Below are 23,959 nucleotides of genomic sequence, written 5' to 3'. Positions count from 1 at the left end.
GCAAAGCAGTTTTTATTGTCTTTAAAAAGGCACTGGGCCTGGAGTGTCTGGTTGAGCAAAGCTCTGGCATTTTAAATGAGATCTGTTTTATGAAGTGTTTGTGTTTGTTTGTGACCTACACTACCCCCACAATCTATCTCCTTCAAAAACATATCTATATACAATATAAAAAATGACATAATTCATCACGGGGTCACTGAGCTTGTGTGCTCCTCGATGTTTACATGATCATTGTAGGAGACCACTTCCCTGAAATAGCTCTAGTATGTGGTCTCAAAGCAGTCCTGTAATACTTACCCCACCCTCCCCCCTCGCCACATCCTGACCACCCTGTGAACTGGCGTAGTTTGCTTTGCCTGCACTTGTATGCTGTGATTTGCAGGACAGATAAGTGATCGAAGTATCCAAAGTGGGGGCAGGGAGCAGCCTTGTACACACCAGGGACATTGGTGTACACCCAATCCCTTTGCCCTGTAAATAAACAAGCATTACTATCTTAGCACCATGATCAACGTGAAAGGGAGAAGCTGAACAGAATCCCTCTGTTGACATCGATTGTCCTAAGATCTTTTCACCTCTTTCAATGCCTACTCTTCGTAGCCGCACAGCCATCTGTCCAGTCCAGCATTGAACTTGGGCTCTAGGCATCCTGGTCACCCTCCTCGACCCCTGATGCAAACCCTAGTCATGATAAGGAAGCTGCCAGCACTCAGGCTCCTTCAGGAGCCCTTATCCCAATCGGCACCTTCACAAATTCCCATCCTATCTTTCAACGGCTCTTCAACCTCCCCTTGTTGCACTGATCGTAGACATGCTCCGACACCACCATGATGGATTGCCTGAACCTTCGTAAAGTCACTTGTTTGCTTGCCCTACAGTAACTGTGAATATTTATTATCTATCTCTTTTTTTAGGTACATGGAACTGGAAAAAATGTAGGGTTATGCAGTGGGGAAATTCGAGTCAGTTGATCAGCACAACACTGGGCCGAAAGGCCTGTTCTGTGCAGTAGTTTTTTTTTATATAATTCACTGTATACTTTGGTTTCATTATGAAGTGTCTGTTTGGCTGTGACCAGTACAAATTTCAGAGCATTTGTACATCGTATATTACAATATCATTATTATTATTATCTCCCAATCTGTGTCCCAAAAGCTGGTCTCCACCTGGCATCCTGGTGTGAGGCCTTGGACCATGAAGCCCTGCGCTGCACGGATGCTGTGGTTCCCTGCAGTACCTTCTCCGAGACTTGACTTCCACTCTGGTGACCTGCGTCGGTCCACTTCTTTCTCTGAGTCCATGACATTCAAGGTCTGGCCTGTCGAACCAAGGGCATCACCATCCAGGGAACCCACTCTGTGGATCTTTGATGTTAAGTATAACCACCAATTTAAACCTGCACAGGGCCATTGATGGAAACACTGGGCAGTTGGACGCCACGGAGACAGGACCACTGACGGATACATCACTGCTGTTCCACACCTCCTGGGTCTGCACCAAAGACAACAGCGCTGCCATCCTGAGATGTCCACTGGTCTGGTCTCAAAACCACCTCTATCTCTGCCACTGGATCCCTGCACCAATAAACCTAAACAGGTTCTGGGGTTTTTTTTGTTGTGGAGGTTGTTTAAACAAAAGCAAAAGCACAGCAAGATCAAGAAGAAGGCTCACCAGCGGCTACACTTCATGAGGAGTTTGAGGAGATTGGGAATATCACCAAATGTCATCTGTCTTGCAAATGTCTACAGGTTGTATCGTAGAGAGCATTCTGACTGGTTGCATCTCTGTCTGACACAGGACAGGAAGAGAGTTACAAACTCAGCCAGCACCATCACAGGCACCAGACTTCACTCCATCAAGGACATCTACAAGAGGTGGTATCTTAAGAAACCAGCCTCTATACTCAAGGACCCTCACTACCCAGGTCATGGCCTCTTCACACTGCTACCATCAGGAAGGAGGTACAGGAGCCTGAAGATGAACACCCAATAGTATTAAAAAAACACCACCTTCTTCCCCTCTGCCTTCAGATTTATTTTGGAAAATGAATGAAAGACATGACTTCACTTTATATCTTTTACACTAATTTATTTATTTTTAAATGTAATTTATAACATTATTTATACCTGTAATGCAGCTGCAAAACAACAAATTTCATGACATTTATAAATAAATTCTGATTCTGTTGGCCTGTGCTCCACCCCCACCTGCCTGCTTTTCACACACCTTAATGAAGGGCTCAGAGCCGATTCGATGGTTATATCCCTTTGCTGGGTGACCTGCTGAGTTTCTTCTGCACTTTTGTGTATTGCACAAACTGCAACATGGTCCTGCGTTTATGCCTTCCCACCAAACAAAACCATTCTGACCCCCCCATTGGCCATCACCGCTGGAAGGGGAAGAGCGGTCACTCTCCTGGAAGTCCTGCCTCCTCTCCGATCAGTCTGCCCCCGTGACAAAAGTCTCCCCTGTGGATCCCCATGGTCACAGAGAAAAGTTGGAGGGACTCGGCGGGTCGGGCAGCATCCGTGGAGAGAAACGAAGCGGTCAGGCTGATCATCATTTAAGGTGAGATGAGTTTATTATCTCACATATTGCACCATGTAGAAATGCACCACATCATAAACACTTAATCGTAAATAAGGTGAATTAAATTAAAAAAGAAAATAAATACATGAGATAATACATATCAGCTCTCCACAAATCAGTAAACGAGGCGGACTACCCCAACGCCCTACAAATCATAGTCAGTGACTTTAACCAGGCCTGTCTCAGGAAAACCCTGCCCTATGACCACCAGCACGTAACCTGCTGGACCAAGTTAGAGCAGGCCCAACGTTCTTTCATGGACTGCATTTTGGCAAATCAGATTACCTGGCTGTGCTCCCTCTGCCTTCATACAGACAGATCTGAAAAAGAGAGGCTCCAGAGACCAGGACAACTAGCAGGTGGGCACAGGAGGCTGAAAAACGGTTACAGGACTACCCGAGTTGGTGAATTGGGCGGTGTTCAAGACTCAGCTGAGGACCTGAATGATTACACCAGGGCCGCTACTTATTTGATCAAACAGCTGTGTGTGAGTGCGTAGGTTTTCCCCAACCAGAAGCCCTGGATGAATAATCACATTTGGAATCTGCTGAGAGCCAGAAATTCAGAAGGAGCAGGTGCGACGTATGAAAAGCCTTCCCCCAGATAAAGTGGGGATCACGGATGGGATGAGAATGGAAACAACGAAGGATACCCAGCCGCCATGACAGGTCCTCAGTAATATAACCTGCTAAAAAACCAAATCTGGTGCACTAAGCTTTATCTGAAAATGACATGCAGACCGCCTTCAGGAGATCGAATCCAAGGGTCCAGTCCGGAGGGAGTACCCGGCCGAGTACTGAAAAGCTGTACTTACCATCTTGCCAATTTATCCATAGATACCTTCAACATCTCACTCCGGCATGGTGTGGTTACCCATCTGTTTCAAACAGGCCTCAATCGTACCTATGCCCAAGAAAAGTATGGTAGCCTGCTTAAATGGCAACTAGCCAGTGGCTCTTACATCAACTATGATGAAATGTTTTGAAAGGCTAGTGTTGAAGTCTGACTGGTCACATGGCTCCATTCTAATATGCCTTCTGCAGCAACAGGTCTATGGCAGACACCATCTCACTGGCTCAACATAAAGCCCCAAACCACCTGGACAGCAAAGATCCTCACATCAGGATGCTTTTTATTGACTAAATTCAGCATTTAACTCCATCATCCCCTCAAAACTAATCAGCAAACTCCAAGAGCTGGCCTCAATAACCCACTGTGTAAATGGATCCTGGAGTTCTTCACAAGCTTAGAGCGTGCATTGGCATGTGGAATTATGACATTGTGGCCATCACTGAAACTCGGTTGCAGGAGGGGGAGGACTGGCAGCTCAATGTTCTGGGCTTCCATTGCTTTAGATGTGATAGAATGGAGGGGTGAAAGGTAGGAGTGGTGTTGCTTGTCAGTGAAAATATCACAGCTGTGCTCAGGCAGAACAGACCAGAGGACTTGTCTTCTGAGGGAATATGGGTTGAGCTAAGGAACAATAAAGGTACATCCACACTTATGGCATTGTATTATAGACCGCCCAATTGTCAACCAGAATTGGAGGAGCAAATCAGAAGAGAGATAGCAGACCATTTCAGGAAACGTAAACTTGGAGATTTTAAACTTTCCACATATTGACTGGGACTCCCATTACTGTAAAAGGGATGGATAGCTTTGAGTTTGTCAAATGCGTTCAGGAAAGTTTTCTAAATCGATATATAGAGGTACCAATGAGAGAGAGTGAAATACTGGATCTTGTATTGGGGAACGAGACAAGACAGGTAATAGAAGTATGTGTAGGGGAACATTTTGGGTCCAGGAATCATAATGCCACTAATTTCAAGATAATTATGGAGAAGGATAGGTCTGGACCACGAATTGAGATTCTAAATAGGAGAAAGGCCAATTTTGAGGAAATGAGACAGGATCTAAAATGTGTGGATTGAGACACGCTGCTTTCAACAAGAATGTGCGAGGTAAGTGGAAGACTTCCAAAGGAGAAATTTTGAGAGCACAGAGTTTGTAAGTTCCTGGCAAAGGCAAGGGTCCTTGGCTTTTGAAGGACATGGGGGATCTGGTTCAGAAGAGAGAGCTGTATAACAGGTATGGGTAACACAGAGCAAATGAGGTACTTGAGGAGTATAAAAATCCAAGAAAAGCTCAAGAAAGAAATCAGGAAGGCTTAAAGAAGATATGAGGATGCTTTGGCCGACAACGTGAAGGAAATCTACAGGTACATTAAGAGCAAAAGGATAATAAGGGACAAAATTTGTCTCCTTGAAGATCAGGGTGGTTGGCTTTGTATGAAGTCAAAAGAGATGGGGGAGATCTTAAATGTTTTTTTTCCTCAGTATTCATTAAGGAAATGGGCATAGAGTTGTAGGAAGTAAGGAAAACAAGTAGTGAGGTCATGGAAGATATACAGATTAAAGAGGAGGAAGTGCTTGCTGTCATAAAGTGAATAAGGATGGATAAATCCCCCAATGTCCTACAAGATATTCCCCTGGGCCTTGGGGAAGGCTAGTGTAGAAATCACAGAAATATTTAAAATGTCCTTAGCCATTGGTGTGGTGCCGGAGGATGGGAGGGTAGCTCATAACATTCCATTTTATAAAAAGGCTCCAAAAGTAACCCTGGAAATTATCGGCCGGTGAGCTTGATTTCAATAGTAGGTAAATTATTGGAAGATGTTCTAAGAGATCAGATATACAATTATCTGGATAGCAGAAACTGATTGGGGATGGACAACATTGTTTTGTGCATGGGAGATTGTGTCTAACCAATCTCATAGAGATTTCAGATTACCAAGAAAGTTGACGAAGGAAAGGCTGTGGGTGTTGTCTACATGGACTTCAGTAAGGCCATTGACAAGGTCCCAGATGGGAGGTTAGTCAGGAAGGTTCAGACATTAGATATTCATGGTGAAGTAGTGAACGGGATTCGATGATGGCTGGTCGGGAGAAGTCAGAGTAGTGGTGGAAGATCGCTTCACAGACTGGAGTCCCGTGACTAGTGGTGTCCCTCAGGGACCATTGTTATTTGTCATCTATATCAATGATCTGGATGATAATGTGGTAAACTGGATCAGCAAGTTTTCAGAAGACACTAAAATTGGATGAGGTGTGTACAGTGAAGGTCTTCAAAGCTTGCAGTGGGATCTGGACCAGCTGAAAAAATTAGCTAAAAAATGGCAGATGGAATTTAATGCAGACAGTGTGAGGTGAGGTGTTACATTTTGGAAGGACAAACCAAGAAAGGGACGTAGACGGTAAATGGTCGGGGAGTGAGGTAGGACAGAGCGATCTGAGAATAGATACATAATTCCCTGAAAGTGACATACTGTGGATAGAGTTGTGAAGAAAGCTTTTGGCATATTGGCCTTCGTAAATCAAAGTATTGAGTACAGGAGTTGGGATGTTAAGGTAAAGTTGTATAAGACATTGATGAGGCCAAATTTGGAGTATTGTGTGCAGTTTTGGTCACCGAACTACAGGATGGATATCAATAAGATAGAGAGTGCAGAGATTTGCTGTGATTTGGCCCAACTTCAGGGACTGAGTTAAAAGGAAAGGTTAAACAGGTTAGGACTTTATTCCCTGGAGTGTGGAAGAATGAGGAGAGATTTGATAGAGGTATTTAAAATTGAGGGGGATAGGCAGAGTAAATGTACATCGGTTTCTTCCTCTGAAGGTTGGTGAGATACAAACCAGAGACATGGGTTAAGGGTGAAAGTTGAGGGGGAACATGAGGTGGAATGTCTTCACTCAGAGGGTGGTGGCTGTGTGGAACAAAGTTTCAGCTGAAGTGATGCATCCGGGCTCAATTCCAACATTTAAGGATAATTTGGACAGGTACATGGATGGGAGAGGTATGGAGGGCAATGGACTGGGTGCAGGTCAGTGGGTCTAGGCAGAGAAATGGTTCGGCACAGACTAGAGGGGCAAGGTGGCCTGTTTCTGTGCTGTCATTGTCCTATGGTTCACCTCCAGACCACAATAAGTGATGATGGGTAAGAACAGCTCCTCCAAAATCTCCATCAGTACCGCAGCTCCACAGGGCTGTGTTCTTAGCCCCTGCTCTACTTGATTTACATCTATAACTGGATGGCTCGGTACAACAACAACCCCATCTATAAATTTGCTGAAATTACCACAGTGTCGTTAACAACCTCATGCTCAATGCCATGAAAATCCAGTGTGATGCCACAGGGCAGTGAAATCATAGCGGGAATAAAGCACCTACACACAATGAATAAAAGACTGTGGGGAAAAACACGCACAATTTAATAAGACATACGTGTACAATATATAAGACTGTGGAAAAATACTGCAGTGGGCTTCAGACTGTTCAAACTTAGGACAAACCCACAGACCAGCTTGTCATTGGAGTATAATAACTATTTACATTATATTAGGTAGTATAAGTAAACTTGAGATGATTTAATGGACAGGTACAAGCTGACAGCCCCGCCAGTCGCCCTGTGAAAACTTCACTGGCTGCGCACTGACAGCCCTACTGGCGCCCTGTGAAATATAACTGCCCTGATATTAAAACTACCAGACACTGACACACGCACGCAGACACTAACGTCACTAATGATGCCCAGTTGAACGGGTTGCCTGTTAACACTGCAGACGAATCAACTCCACCGGGCTCTGATACAACCCCCAATCAAGTATCAGAGCCCAGTTGAATTTTACTTCCCCCCCCCCCACCGCGCCCAGCCCAGTTGGAAGCATCCACAATACCAGCTGAACTGCTAAATACTGTTACAGATCCAGAGGACCCCAAAGTCCAGCAGCAATAGAAATTCACCAAGACAAATGGTTACTTCAACAAAAGTTACTTTTAATTTCTTTAAACATAAAAACAGGATCAAACTCTAACTTATTACTATTTACTTAACTTAACCCCCTTCTAATTCGAAGTGCACACATATGTAATGTGTATACGTGCAGGAAAGTTCTTTGATTCACAGTCCAATCTCACCTCTCACTCCTCCAAGTTCACTGGTAATAATCCATTTATTCCACAGGATCAGTTCAATTAACACCCACTTGTGAAGTCTCCATAAAGTCACTGTGGGCATGATGTCTCTCTTTATGCATAGCTTTGCATTTTAAATGAGATGTCTTTTGTGAAGTGTTACTGACTTTGTTTGTGGTGACCTACACTAATCCACCCACAATCTAGCTCTTTTAAAAACATATTAATATATAAAATATAATGTAATCCGTCACTCTCTTTAACTCTCAAGTTAAAATTCAGTCATAACTAAACTGACTTTACCATCACTGCAGTGAGAACAATACACAGTATATAACATGTTATTACAATGTATCCCAATCTTGAGTTTATATTTCTTTACATGTTCAATTTTAACATTTTGACTAACAATCCATTATTATATTTGATATGATTAATTTGCAGATTATATTCTTGCAATATTAAACTCCAGTTTAACAATCTTGTTTTTATTCTTTATTTTATTTAAAAACACCAGAGGATCGTGGTTAGTAAATATCATAACTGGTTCATGAATGGTACCCAGATACACATCAAAATTCTGCATAGCAAATATTATAGACAACAGTTCCTTCTCAATAGTGGAATAGTTCCTCTGATGAACATTGTGTTTTTTTTAAGTAGGCTACTGGATGGTTAATTACATGATGTTTTTGTATCCACTGCTAAAGAAAATGGTCTGTCAAAATCAGGAGATTTTAAAACAGGGTAATGGCTTAACATCTCCTTTAAATTTTCCAAAGATCTCTGACAAACTTTAGTCCACACAAATTTCTCCCCTTTCTTCAAGATTGGGTAAGGGAAGAGCAACTTCAACAAAATTTCCTACAATACCCTGCCATTCCTAAAAACCTTCTCATTGTTTTCTTGCCATTGGGAATAGGAAATTCAGAAATTGCATTCACCTTAGCTTGAATCAGTGCAACTTTGCCATGACCAACTACATGACTTAAGTATGTCACCATAGCATGTCCAAATTCACTTTGAGCTAAATTGACAGTCAGGTTTGCTTTGCAAGAGGTCTCCATTTCCTCATTAATCTTGCCAACAATTTATCCAATTCCCTTAGATGTTCTTCCCATGTGTCACTTTTTGTGGCCAAGTCATCAATATAAGTATCTGTATGTGTTAATCCTTGGATTACTGAATTAATCATCCTTTGAAATGTTGCAGAGGCATTTATATTATATTCATATAAAACAGATGGTTTCATAAAATGAGAAATAATCCTTCCTCTATCTATTACTGGCACACACCAGTAATGCTTCAACAAATCCACTTTAGTTAAGAAATTTAACTTTCCCAATTTTATCAATACAGTCATCTATTCTCGGAAAAGAGAAGCATCTGTTTTAGTTACTAAATTAACCTTTCTGTAATCTGTACAGAACCTTACAGTTCCATCTGGTTTATGTACCAGAACACAAGGAAAACTCTAATCTGAATTCGGTCTAATGATATTATATTTCAGCATATATTCCACCTCCTGATCCATGATTTTACTTTTCTGAATGTTTATTCTATATGGGAGTTGTTTATGGGACTTGCCTCTCCCACATCCCCATCATGTTAAATCACTGACATCCTTTTTAGCATATCAGGAAACAAATGTGCATATTTCAAAAGTAACTCCAGCTGTTCTTGTGACTTAAGATGAAATAACTTTTCCTTCAGATTTTTCAAAATTGCTGAGTTAGACAGGTGCACAGGAATCATGGTTTCTTTAAGGTTACCCTCACAAGACTCTTTTTCCATTATTTTATGATTCTTAACTTCCTCAACCCTGTCAACAACTAACATCTCTGATACAGACTGTTCTCCATTAACCTTATCCTCATAATAAGGTTTCAACATATTTATGTAACAAACCTGAGTTTTATTCCTTCAATCTGGAGTGTTTAATCACATAATTAACATCATTCAGTTTTGATTTCACTTCATATCATGCAGAAAATTTAGCTCTCAAAGGAATGTCATGTGTTAGGAACAAAATTAACACTTTACTTCCTGTCTTAAAATTCCTCACTTGAACTTTCCTGTCAAATAAATGCTTCATTTTACCCTGAGCCATTTCTAAATTCTCTTGAGCCCACACTTTTTGTAACCTATCTTTAAACTTAGAAACATAATCCAGCGTCCAACTGCACATCGTCATTAACCCACTGTTCTCTTATCAACATTAAAGATCCTCTAACCAGATGTCCAAACACAATTTCAAAAGGACTGAACCCTAATGAATCCCACACGGCCTCCCTTGCTGTAAATAACTATAAATGAATACCTTCATCCCAATCTTTTCCATTCTCCAGATAATAAATTCTCATCATATATTTAAGAGTAGAATGAAATCTTTCCAAAGCTCCCTGAGTTTCAGGATGATGTGCAGATGAAGTGATCTGTTTTATTCCCAACTCATAAATCAACTGCTGAAACAACCCAGACATAAATTTAGATCCTTGACCATTGTCGGACTCTGGCTTTAACTTACTCTTAATTTAGTCTATGTGTAGTCTGAGTCCAGCACGTTCTTTGAATGAAGTGATAGGAGAAGGTATTCGGTTCAACAGTCAATTTATTACACAGCACAAGAATAAAACTTAACAGAGCTCTGGGTCACTCATTAGTTCATAGGTCACCTGCACAGTGAGCTACTCCCCAAGACTGACCCCTATTGTCCAGTTGGTTCAGTTTATATAGGTCAGCCTTATCATACAGAACAAAAGTTGGCTTCCTTTGCTAGATTTCATTATCATACAGAACAAAAGTTGTCTTTCTTTGCTAGATCTTTTTGCATAAGGGTTATCACAAGTCATCTCCTGTTTTGCAGATATCTGGGGTGTAGCACTCCCATCTTAATCCTCCAGGCCAGACTATCCCGTTGTGTTGATCAGAAATTAATTCATCCCCAGATATTTCTAATCACCATTCTGTTCTTGTCCGCCAATTTCTGCTGTTCTCTTTAACACCTCGTCCTGCCTTAATCTTCCTCCTTGACTTGTTTTCCATTCCCTTTGTTTCTTACAGGCCATTCTTTGTTCTGATCTGGCCTGTGTCTCCTGTGCTACTCACCACCTCCTTTAGTTTGAGCATTCCTCCTAAATCGTTTTATGCATTTCCTCTCCCTGTATTTTGGAGAGACAATTTTGTTCAGCCAACTTTGCTCCATGCTGTGATTGCTACTTAATCACATTCCTTTTTCCCTGAACCATGCAGTAAATATACATTTATTAATTAATCATTTATTTCATACTGTTTTAACCCCTAGATCTTTTTGCATAAGGGTTATCACAAGTCATCTCCTGTTTTGCAGATATCTGGGGTGTAGCACTCCCATCTTAATCCTCCAGGCCAGACTATCCTGTTGTGTTGATCAGAAATGAATTCATCCCCAGATATTTCTAATCACCATTCTGTTCTTGTCTGGCCAATTTCTGCTGTTCTCTTTAACACCTCCTCCTGCCTTAATCTTCCTCCTAGACTGGTTTTCCATTCCCTTTGTTTCTTGCAGGCCATTCTTTGTTCTGATCTGGCCTGTGTCTCCTGTGCTACTCAGTTGGCTCAGTTTATATAGATCAACCTTATACAGAACAAAAGTTGGCTTCCTTTGCTAGATTTTTTTGCATAAGGGTTATCACAAGTCATCTCCTGTTTTGCAGATATCTGGGGTGTAGCACTCCCATCTTAATCCTCCAAGCCAGACTATCCTGTTGATTGGATCAGAAATTAATTCATCCCCAGATATTTCTAATCACCATTCTGTCCCTGTCTGGCCAATTTCTGCTGTTCTCTTTAACACCTCCTCCTGCCTTAATCTTCCTCCTAGACTGGTTTTCCATTCCCTTTGTTTCTTGCAGGCCATTCTTTGTTCTGGTCTGGCCTGTGTCTCCTGTGCTACCCCCCACCTCCTTCAGTTTGAGCATTCCTCCTAAATCGTTTTATTCATTTCCTCTCCCTGTATTTGGGAGCAGACATTTTTGCTCAGCCAACTTTGCTCCATGCTGTGATTGCCACTTAATCACATTCCTCTTTTCCCCTGAACCATGCGGTAAATATAAACTTATTAATTAATCATTTCTTTCATAATGTTTTAACCTCTAGATTCCACAGTACCAGCCGGATTTTTTCAAACCCTCGTGGTACCTTCCCCTGATTCTGCAGCTCTCTCCATATCTGTTCGTACCGTGCCATAGCCTGTACCTCCTCTCCCTTCGGTAATCCTCCCAGTAATTGATTCCTTGTTTTTTCCCACTGTCGGTTTACAGATGGGGGAACCCCTCTGTCTCCCCCGAGCTCTTGCCCAACATCCCTATTTACTCCTTCCATCTCTGTTCCGATCTTTAACCCTTTAGACTTCGTGATTCACTGGGTCTCTCCCCTGGTAGGATTTTGACACCCTGCAATTTACTTCGTCCCTTCCCACGTTATTATGAACACCAGCAGCACACTACACACGATCCTTAAACAAATACTTATTATAAACTATTATGATACACTATACGATTCCTAAACAGATACTTATCCACTATAGAAACAAATAACTATAAAACAATACACCTTATACAGATACTGATTGTCCACTACTATGGTACACGATCCTTAATCAAATGCTTATTACACACTATGAAAACAAATAACCATCACAATGCACCTTATACAGATACTTATACACTACTATGGCACACGATCCTTAATCAAATACTTATTACACACTATAGAAGCAAATAACCATCACCATACACCTTATTCTAATTGGCCAAGTGTCTAAAGCTATCTCTCGAGATCGCTACGAGGGGACTCCAACCCCGTTCTACTAGGAGGACTCCAACCCCCTTTTACTACAGGGGACTCCAACCCTGTTCTACTAGGAGGACTCCAACCCCCTTCTACTAGGGGGACTCCAACCCCCTTTTGTTTTATTCTTTGGCTTTAACGAGGGCTTTTGCAGAGTAGTGACAACACACAATTTATCTTTGCCAATAGCAGAACTTCGTTAAAACAGGCGTCTGCTTACCTCCCTTTGTAGGATGGTCACTTGTTGTTATCACCACAATCGACTGGTGTTTCGTATCTTTTTCTTCCGTCACTTCTCCATCTTCATCACGTCGGGGTCACCAAATTGTCGGACTCTGGCTTTAACTTACTCTTAATTTAGTCTATGTGTAGTCTGAGTCCAGCGCGTTCTTTGAATGAAGTGATAGGAGAAGGTATTCGGTTCAACAGTCAATTTATTACACAGCACAAGAATAAAACTTAACAGAGCTCTGGGTCACTCATTAGTTTATAGGTCACCTGCACAGTGAGCTACTCCCCAAGACTGACCCCTATTGTCCAGTTGGTTCAGTTTATATAGGTCAGCCTTATCATACAGAACAAAAGTTGGCTTCCTTTGCTAGATTTCATTATCATACAGAACAAAAGTTGTCTTTCTTTGCTAGATCTTTTTGCATAAGGGTTATCACAAGTCATCTCCTGTTTTGCAGATATCTGGGGTGTAGCACTCCCATCTTAATCCTCCAGGCCAGACTATCCCGTTGTGTTGATCAGAAATTAATTCATCCCCAGATATTTCTAATCACCATTCTGTTCTTGTCCGGCCAATTTCTGCTGTTCTCTTTAACACCTCCTCCTGCCTTAATCTTCCTCCTAGACTTGTTTTCCATTCCCTTTGTTTCTTACAGGCCATTCTTTGTTCTGATCTGGCCTGTGTCTCCTGTGCTACTCACCACCTCCTTTAGTTTGAGCATTCCTCCTAAATCGTTTTATGCATTTCCTCTCCCTGTATTTTGGAGAGACAATTTTGTTCAGCCAACTTTGCTCCATGCTGTGATTGCTACTTAATCACATTCCTTTTTCCCTGAACCATGCAGTAAATATACACTTATTAATTAATAATTTATTTCATACTGTTTTAACCCCTAGATTCCAACACCATTCAGGCTCTCTTTAGGTAATCCAAAAAAAGTGAAAAATCTTTCCAAAGCCTTTGCCATTGTTTTTGCTTTAATATTCCTTAATGGTATAGCTTCTGGAAATCTCGACACCGTACACATAATTGTTAACAATACTGATTCCCAGATTTAGTTTTAGGCAGGGGACCTACACATTCCACAACAACCCTATTTATAGGTTCCCCAACAACAGGAATAGGTTGTAATGCAGCTACTTGGAAACCCTGGTCAGGTTTCCCCACAACCTGACAAAAGTGACATGTCTGGCACCAATTTACACCATCTTTCCTCAAATCAGGGCAGAAAAATTGTCTCAAAATCTTATTCATGGTTTTCTTTACACCAAGATGACCACCCAAAGGTGTACTGAGGGCTAGATGTAAAATTTCATTCCAGTAAGTTATAGGAATGGCCACCTGATGAATCACCACCCCCCCCCCCCACCCCACCACCCCCTCTTTATGAGCAGGAATATCAAGAGGTCTCCATTTCCTCATTAACAATTCACCCTTCAATATCCACAAGGCATTTCTTTAATCTCTTCCTCATTCACAGTTTTGTCTCTTAAGTCAACAAGATTAGCGCCCGTCTTTTGCTGCTCAATTAATGCTTTTCTTGACAAACACAAACCCTGACTCTCAAATTTAACCTGCTCCATATGGACAATTTCAGAAGCACTGAACAAGTCTCTATCAACTGGACCTTCCTCTGCTCTCATCATTTTCTAAGACAAAGAACTTGTTACAGCACATGCAGGATATATCTCAGAATCCTCTTCAATGTTATCTTTACTAGGCTTATTTGTTAATCTCAAAATTGACCCAACTTTACACTCTGCCAAATCATTCCCTAATGAAAATGAGACTCCTAACGTGGGTAACTTTGAAATAACTTCATACTACAATAGGTCCTTTAACTAATTCTGAATTCAACACTATTTTGTGCAGAGATCTCTACCTCAACTCCAACACCTCTAATCAAAGTGGTCTCTCCTGTGTCCGTCTTTTGATCAAGAGTTAAAACATTCTCCAACAACAGTGACTGGAACCTGTGATTCTCCCTCCTTTCCTGAAACCAAGCTCTCTGACACAAAAGGTTTGAATACATCCATAACATCCTTATCAGGTATGGAACATCTGTACTTAAATTCAACTGTCTAATACATGCGCCTGGAAAAACCTTTTCTCATCTCTTCTCCAACACTAAACAATTCGTAATAACATAACCAAGTTTCTTACAAAACTTACATATAAATCCAGAAATTTTGTCCTTTCCCACCTTCCCTTCATCTTTTTTCTTAATATTTTCCCAAAACTTAATCTCAGGCCACATTAATTTTCTGAACAGGCTTACTAATCTTGTCCACATTAAACCACTGAAAAGGCTCACTATACTGAAATTTGTTTTTGTGAATCAGGGCATATTCCTCCATTAACCGAGCCATTTCTTGCCATATTCCCCACATCTTTCTCATCCAGGTATAATTTAATCTCATTTGGAACACACCTTTTAATTTCCTCAATTAATATCAATTCTCTTAATGTCAAAATCATTTTTTATTCCCTTTGAGGTGCACCAATGGTCAAAACATACAGATTTTCCAATGTTTTCACCAAGCTCCTAAATTTTTGTCCATATGCTTCTGTACCAACTCATAAGCCTTCAATACTGCTTGTTTAACAGTATCATAATTTACAACTTGCTCTGTAGTCAAGCTAGAGGATGCAATTTGTGTTTTCCCCTTTAATATACTTTGGAGCATTAGAGGACACTTTTATTTTGGCTATTTTGAGCTCTCAGCAATCTTTTCAAAAAGCTGAAATATGTATCTACATCTCCCTCATCAAAAGGAGGAACTAGATTTACCTCTCTGCTAGCCAAACACCTCTTCCCAGGAGTTACAGCCTCAATCCTCTTACTTCTCTCCATCTCAATTTTAACTTCTTTAATTGAAACTGCCTGTCCCTTTCAATCTTTTGTCTTTCATCATCCTCCCTCCATTTCTCAGCTACCTCTGTTTTGCAACTTTCTCTGCCTCATATTGTTGTCTCTGCAACTCAAACTCCCATTTCTCTCTTTCTACTACACCCTCAATTCCCCTCTTTCTTCTTTCACCCTCAATTCTCCAATTCCAATTCAAAAGATCCTCTGGAAAATTGTCTGTCTTTCTCAACAAATTTTCCCTCACATATACTTCACTATAATCCTCTGTGTATGTATTTTCCTCATCCAATGCTTGACTTTAATCAACTTTAATGCCTTAGCAATGACCATCAGTTCCTCTTTTCTCTTCCTCTGGAGCTCTGCAGGTGATGGTTGTAACAAAAGTCCACTAACATCTATTGCTGCTGTTTTCCCACACACACAAGCTTTAAATTAGCTTGAAAAAAAAACAATTAACTAATAAATCACAAAAACTCCCAAATATTTCATTCCAAACAGATGATCCCCCAAATTGTTACAGATCCAGAGGACCCCAAAACCCAGCAGCAATAGAAATTCACCAAGACAAACAGTTGCTTAAACAAAAGTAACTTTTAGTATCTTTAAACATGAAAACAGGATCAAAGTTCAACTTATTATTAACTTACCCCCCTTCTAATTATAAGCACGTGTATGTAATGTGTATAGATGCAGGAAGGTTCTTTGATTCATAGTCCAATCTCACTTCTCACTCTCCAAGTTCACCGGTCTTAGGCAATTCTTATACTGTGCACAGAATTCAACATTTATGAATTTTCACCAGGCTCTGGTGCTTAAAGATAATTGGTTACCACTCAGGAAGGTTCTTATTGGTTTCAGAGAAATATGTTGCTCATTGGACACACACAAACTGATTTCCTCTGATCAGTCACTTCAGAAGCTTGCCCCATCAGGATTTTCCAAATGATCACCTCTTCTTCCAGGTCACCACCGAGTTCCTCTTGTTTCCATTATTTCAGAAGAAACACTCTAGCCAGACTTTTCCTTTTGTACAGACCACAAAGGTTTTCAACAGGCTGAACTCAGAACTCACAACCAGTCTTCAAAAGGGGATTTTCCACAAGCTTCCAAAAGCCACTGCAGAAATCAGTTCTCTCTCTTTCTCTCTCTGCTTGCAAAACCACACGACCCCTCTTAGAACAGCAAACTGCAACCTGACAGACTGCCAGCACCGGAATCAGTTTCTACCTGGCCATCTGTTGCTTTCAAAACAACAGTCCATTTACTCCACAGCATCAGTCCAATTAAGACCGACTTGTGAAATCTCCACAGGCATTCTTCCAAGTTTCTGCAGTCACTGTGGACATGACCTCTCTCCTTATGCACAACTCTTGCATTTTAAATGTCTTTTGTGAAGTGTTATTGTCTTTGTTTGTGGTGATCTACACTAAACCCCCACAATCTCTTTTAAAAACATATATAAAATATCCGTATATTAAATTGTCTGGTTCAACTCACTGTATACGGCAGGGCTGATAACCTACCGTTAAAAAATTATATTTTTCCTCATTTTTTTTTCAATCAACCCCCTCGACAGGGCTCCTCCGTCTGCATCACTCTGCATTCACCTTCATGTTTCATCTCCCACGTGTCCACCTGTCCCACCAGCCCATCTGGATGGTCACCTGGGGAGGACTGGGTTCAATGTCCTAGGAGGGACTATTTACCAGTTCTGTCAGGGATGGATAGACCACTATTGCAGGGGAATAGCATTATCTGCAGGGAGACTGAAGGAAGATAGAAGCTAAAGGCAGTCATAGTGGAGGACAGGGGGGGAAATCAATGTAAGAGACAAAAAAGCCACATTACACCTGGATTGAAAAAGTCACCGAGTGAGAGGGCACTTTATCTGAATGCCCAGAGTGTTGGAAACAAGGTGAATAAACTGTTGGCGCAAATCAGTCCAAAGGGTGTGATTTAGTAGCCACGACACAAACGTGTTTGGAAATTATTCGGAATTACATATCTAGGGGTATCAGGTAATTTGGAAGGATAGGCAGGGAGATCGGGAGGTGGGATACAACTCTTGATTCAGGATGAAATCAGGGTGACAGTGAGAGATGATCTAGTTTCTGAGGAGCAGAGGTTGAATGATCCAGACAGAGATTAGGGAAAAAAAGGGGACAAAAATCACTGGTGGGAGTCGTCCACAAGTCACCCAATAACAACATTACAGTGGGAAGGCAGTGGATGTGCTTTAAAAGTCATACAGGCAGTACACGCTGTTTGGTCTGAAGATAATGTTGCCCAGGAGGTGCTTTGGAAGTCAAGAGTGAGACTAAAACTTTCCCATCACAGCCATTTTTATTCAATGCCCATCAAGGTGCAGGTCAGACAAGGCCCGTCCGTACCAGTCAGCCCAGCAAATACAAGGGGATGTGACCCAGGAGATCTGATGCAGTTTAGATGAAAAATCCGATGAACAGGTGCAGCAGGTCAACTGGGGATTGTACAAACACAGAGAGCTGGAGCTGTAGGGAAAAACACATCGGAACACCGATACCACCCCCAAACTGAAGGGACACCACCTTATATTCAATCTCTGCAGCGTCCAACCAGATGGAATGAACATAGACTTCCAATTTCCATTAGCCCCCCTTTTCAGTCTCTCTTTCCCTCATCTCTCTGCCCCTTTCCTGCAGCTCCCACCCACGTCCCTGCCTTCTCCTGTCAGAGAGAGACCCTTTGCCCTCTCCCCTTTCAGTTCTCGGCTTCTTTCTCTTCTCCCCTCCCTCCTCCATCCATCTGGGGCCTCTTACCAGTTCACCTGTGCTGCTGCCCCTGCTCCTCCCTTTTAACTCAGACGACTGCCTGTTTTTCCACATTCCTGATGAAGGGCCCAGGTCCGAAACGTCGACTGCCTTTCCCCTCCTGTGGCCGCTGTGTGTCCTGCTGAGTTTCTCCAGCACTATTATGAATTGCGCCTTATATTCTGTCCCAGCCCTCTTTAACAGCTATGTCTTGTCCAGCAGTTAATGATGCTGACGTTTCCTGGCTGGTTTATGATCTCGTCACAAAAGATCAGCCATGCAGGCACCAGGTCAGAGGTCACCATCACAGTCATCTCAGCAGATCAGGCAGCATCCATGGATGGCAATAGACGGCAAGAACCCCACACTCAGAATAGCAGGGAAAGAGGGCAGAAGCCCAAATAATAGTGGGGAGAGTGAGATTGGAAGGAGCTCAGGCTACAGGGAAAATCCCCAAAAAACACAATCCTTAAACCAGTGGCCTCTGAAACAGCGACCCTTCGGCCCATGTGTCTGTACTGATCAGGATGCCCAAGTTAAACTAAACTGCTGGCCGCAAATAATCCACCTCCCTCCATATTCATGGGTCTGTCAAGAACCGACTACACCTTGTTGCCCGTTCCAGGCGCTCTCCGCCTTCTGGGTAAAATATTTGACCCAAACATCTCCCATAACCTCCCTCCCTCCCACCCTCATCTTAAACACATGCCCTTTAGCATGTGACACTTTTCCCAGAGAGGAAAGATGCTGACTGTCCTTTGGGATCACTCTCTCTCCCTGTGTGAATTCGCTGGTGTCCCCACAGACCAGAGAGCTGAGCAAACTCCTTTCGGCACAGGGAGCAGGTGAACGATCTCTCCCCAGTGTGAATTTTCCGGTGGGCCTGCAGTAAGGAGGACTGGGAAAACCGCTTTCCACACTTGCTGCAAGAGAATGGTTTCTCCCTGGTGTGAACTCTCTGGTGTGAACGCAAGCTGGACGGCTGAGAGAACCCCTTCCCACACAGGGAGCAGGTGAATGGTTTCTCCCCAGTGTGAACCCGATGGTGTACTAGCAGGCCGGAGGGCCGAGAGAAACCTTTCCCGCACTGCGAGCAGATAAATGGTCTCTCCCCAGAGTGAACCCGCTGGTGTGCCTTCAGGCCAGAGGGGTGAGAGAACCCCTTCCCGCACAGGGAACAGGTGAATGGTTTCTCCTCGGTGTGAACACTCTGGTGTCTCAGCAGGTTTGAGGATCTAGTGAATCCAATCCCACAGAGCGAGCAGGTAAAAGGTCGTTCCCCAGTGTGAACCCGCTTGTGTGCCTGCAGGCCAGAGGCCTGAGAGAACCCCTTCCCACACAGGGAGCAGGTGAAGGGTCTCTCCCCAGTGTGAACCCGCTGGTGTACCTGCAAGCCAGAGGGCTGAGAGAACCCCTTCCCACACAGAGAGCAAGTGTATGGTTTCTCCCCGGTGTGAACCCGCTGGTGCCTCAGCAGGGCAGAGGACTGAGTGAATCCGATCCCACATAGGGAGCAGGTGAAGGGTTTCTCCCCAGTGTGAATCCGTTGGTGTTTCCGCAGTCCGTGGGGCTGAGAGAACCCCTTCCCGCACAGGGAGCAGATGAACGGTTTCTCTCCAGTGTGAACTTGCAGATGTGCCCTCAGGCCGGAGGGCCGGGAGAACCCTTTCCCACACAGGGAGCAGGTGAAGGGTTTCTCCCCTGTGTGAACTCTCTGGTGCCTCAGTAGGTACGAGGACCGGGTAAATCCAACACCACACACGGAGCAGCTGAACGGTCTCTCCCCGGTGTGAATTCTCCAGTGACCCTGCAGAGAGGAGGAATCAGCAAATCCCTTTCCACACTTGTTACAAGAGAACGGTTTCTCCCCAGTGTGTACCCTCTGGTGCCTCAGCAGGGCGGAGGACTGAGTGAATCTGATCCCACACAGGGAGCAGGTGAACGGTTTCTCCCCAGTGTGTATTCTCTGATGTGCCTGCAGGCCAGAGGGCTGAGAAAACCCCTTCCCGCACAGGGAGCAGGTGAAGGGTTTCTCCCCGGTGTGAACCCGCTGGTGTACCTGCAGGACAGAGGGCTGAGAGAACCCTTTCCCACACAGGGAGCACGTGAATGGTTTCTCTCCAGTGTGAACTTGCAGGTGTGCCCTCAGGCCGGAGGACCGGGAGAAGCCTTTTCCGCATAGGGAGCAGGTGAATGGTTTCTCCCCGGTGTGAATTCTCTGGTGCCTCAGCAGGTACGAGGACCGGGTAAATCCAACCCCACACACAGAGCAGCTGAACGGTCTCTCCCCGGTGTGAATTCTCCAGTGACCCTGCAGAGAGGAGGAATCGGCAAACCCCTTTCCGCACTTGCTGCAAGAGAACGGTTTCTCCCCCGTGTGAACTCTCTGGTGCCTCAGCAGGGCAGAGGACTGAGTGAATCCAATCCCACACAGGGAGCAGGTGAACGGTTTTTCCCCAGTGTGAATTCTCTGGTGTGCCTGCAGGCCGGAGGGCTGAGAGAACCCCTTCCCACACAGGGAGCAGGTGAAGGGTTTCTCCCCGGTGTGAACCCGCTGGTGCCTCAACAGGTGGGAGGACTGAGTGAATCCACTCCCGCACAGGGAGCAGGTGAACGGTCTCTCCCCGGTGTGAATGCTCTGGTGGTGTCGCAGCTGTGAGGATCGAGTGAACTCCTTCCCGCACACGCAGCATTTAAAGGCCCCCTCCCTGGAGTGATTGTTCTGGTGTTGCAGGAGGCTGGAGGACTGGGCAAACCCCTTCCCACACACACGGCAGGTGAACAGACTCTCCCTGGGGGGAACACACCCGTGCTCCACCAGATCCTGAAAGGTTTGGAAGCTCTTTCCACAGTCAGAGCACAGGAATGGGCTCCCCCTAGTGGGGACACACTGGTGTTGCAGCAGTGCCTCCGAGCTGGCGAATCCCTCCCCACACTCTGAACGGTGGACCGGTCTCTCCTCAGTGTGAGAGCAGGGATGTGTTTCCAGCAGGTCCACAGTACGTTCTTCCTCACCACATGCTTCAGTTTGGAGTGTTTCAACTGACGTATCATTGGTCACCTGACGCTCCATGTCCGCCATTGGCTGAAGTCCAGTTCATGCACTCAACAGGTGAAGGGTTTCTCCATGCTCCTAATGCACTGATAAATCTGGCTTCTTCTACAATCCTGAGGAATCCAGTCGGAGTGTCAGACCACAACGTGGCGTTGTCTAAAGCTTCCTGTCTGGAAACGGACTGTTTTCTTAACCCTGTGAAGAGAAGATGGTGGAGTGAGAGGGAGAAAGACATTCTCTGCAGCCAATGTTCCAGGACGACACACCCTGAAGGCATGGCCAGCACCACAATGAACTGGGAAGTGTCCTGAACTGTGAGGAGGATCATCACGGACAGGTAGACACGTGGAGGCTGAAGTTAAACTTGAAAGTTTCTAGAAGATGTGATTGTAACAAAAACACAGAGCCACTGGAGGAATTTGGCTAGTTGCGCAGCGTTCATAGAAGGTGAAGATCTACTTTCAAAGTTTCAGGCCTCAGCCCTTCTGTAAAGTATGAGAAAAACTAGGCATTCCCTGAAAATGTCAGAGGAAAGAGTACAGAATAACAAATGGAGAAGAGACCAGGAGAAAGAGAAGGTGAGAATTGACCCAGTGGCGGGGGGTGGGGGGGGCGGAATTGGCTCAGTGAATGCAGAACTGGCATAAAGGAGACAGAAGTACAAGAGAAATACAGAGCTGGAGAAACATTAATGCCATCAGGATGGAAGTAACCCAGACAAAATACAAGGGGTTGTTCATCCAGTTTGAGTAAGGTCTCAGTTGGGCAATGAATTAGACTTTGAAAAGACACATTGGCAAGGTAATGGCGCGAGGAACTAAAATGGGTGGTCACTGGTGATCCATGCTATTGCGGCGGATGGGCTGAGGTGCCCAACGAACCAATCTTCCATTAGCCACCCACCCCCTTCTCTGTAGGTCTGTCTGTTGGTGTTATACTCCTCCCTCTGCTGTTTTCTTTCCTTCTCTGCAGCTCTCAGGCACTTCCTGCTTTTTACTCGTATGCAGAAGGACTCAGGCCCAAAATGTCCATTAAATATCTGCGCATCTTTACCCTGCTTTGGACACTGCAAGATCTGCTGAGTTTCTCCAGCATTTCTGTGTTTTACTACAGTCACAGGGGTTTTTTTGACAGATTTACAAAATCCAAAAAACAAAGCCATTCATGTACATATGCAAACCCAAAGTCCGAATTTGTCCCAACTACCACCCACCCACCTCCCACCCCCATATCACAGCAAATACATTCCAGAAACTTATCTCATCATGAGGCACACGACCCCGATCAAGGCCGGTATTGAAAAGAAATCACAATGGCAATGCCACTCAAAGAAAACACTAAAAAGAAAACTCAGGACCTGAAAGATAAATATCATACATTTTGTGAAATATGGAGCCCATATTTACAAACTGTTGGTATTAAAATTTAAATAAATCTCAAACATTCCCTTTCTCCTTTAGGTTTCTATAAATATATTTATGTTTGCGTGTCGTCTACCCTAAGTCCTATTTCCATTATCACACCTCTGGCCATAGTGGGATCATTTGACCTTATCCCTATTTAAAAGGGGGATATCAATCTATCTGAGAACCAAGGTACTGCAAGTAAGGTTGCCACACTCTACCGAATGTGTCATGTTTCCTCCGTAAGTTAAATGTGATTTTCTCCAGGGGAACACAACTCTGTATTTCCATATTCATACACTTCCTGGCTACCTCCAAGGTGACCTCCACAAACAAAATTTGGATTTAGTCAGTCTAAACTGCACTTCTCCAATAGCCCCCTAGAGGAACAGCTCTGAGGTCAAGGGAGAGATGGGAGACGGACTTGGGAACAACAATGAAGGTTGGTGGCAGGACCTGTGTCTGGACAGTGTGAAAGGGACCATCGACGCCAGATCCAGGATGGTGCAGTATAACTTCCTGTAATACATTCAAAAATGTGTTTTAGATGTGGTGTGGAGGTGGGTATTCTACCTGGCTGTATTCAAAAGCAAGACCTAGGAGATATTCTAAAAAAAATTACAAGAGTGGATTTTCTACAATCACAGGGTTGACAGACACTGGTGTTTCATTAACATCGACTTCTCCAGTTTCTGTAATCCCCCTCCCCTTTCCTGTACCTCTCTTTCTTTCTTCTGTCTCCACAGCCAATCCCCCCATCAGTTCTCACCTTTTTCTTGCCTATCCTTCCATCTCAATCCAATTAACAACTTTTGTCTGTCCCACTGCACAAAGAGATCGCAGGTAATTCAACAAGAGGAAAGCGCAGCTCGCCATCAGGGCAACCCCTCATTCCCAGCAATTCAGGACCCCCCCCCCAACACGGCAGTTATTTCCATCAAAATCCACCTGGAACTGACCCATCTTCACCCATCTGCCTTTTAAACACAGACACCGACCACATGCTGAGTTCCTGCAGCATTTCACGGTGTCTGCAGGCTTCCCCCTCCCCCCCCCCCACCATTATCTATCCCCATATCCCCTTTCCTCTCCATCTCTCTCTCCCCACCCCGTCCCCTCTGTGCCCTGTTCCTCCAGTTCTGCTTCCACACAGCCAACTCCCTCCCCCACCAGTCCTCCACTTCCCTCTCTCCTGTCCTCCCCTCCACATTCCATTAACAC

General features: G+C 43.9%; 1 protein-coding gene across 1 annotated transcript in view; it reads right to left on the bottom strand.

Annotated features, from left to right (window-relative positions):
- LOC138765497 (zinc finger protein 208-like) overlaps positions 1-23,959 on the bottom strand; it is a 64,139-nt gene that overhangs the window by 39,321 nt on the left and 859 nt on the right. The window contains exon 2 of the mRNA XM_069942525.1: positions 19,005-21,530. Within this exon, the coding sequence (XP_069798626.1) occupies positions 19,005-21,362 (2,358 nt within the window). The 5' untranslated portion in view covers positions 21,363-21,530. The remainder of the gene's footprint in view (positions 1-19,004; positions 21,531-23,959) is intronic.

This window comes from Narcine bancroftii, chromosome 5 (assembly GCF_036971445.1).
Source record: "Narcine bancroftii isolate sNarBan1 chromosome 5, sNarBan1.hap1, whole genome shotgun sequence".
Taxonomy (NCBI): domain Eukaryota; kingdom Metazoa; phylum Chordata; class Chondrichthyes; order Torpediniformes; family Narcinidae; genus Narcine; species Narcine bancroftii.
This window is presented reverse-complemented; position numbering and strand designations above follow the sequence as displayed.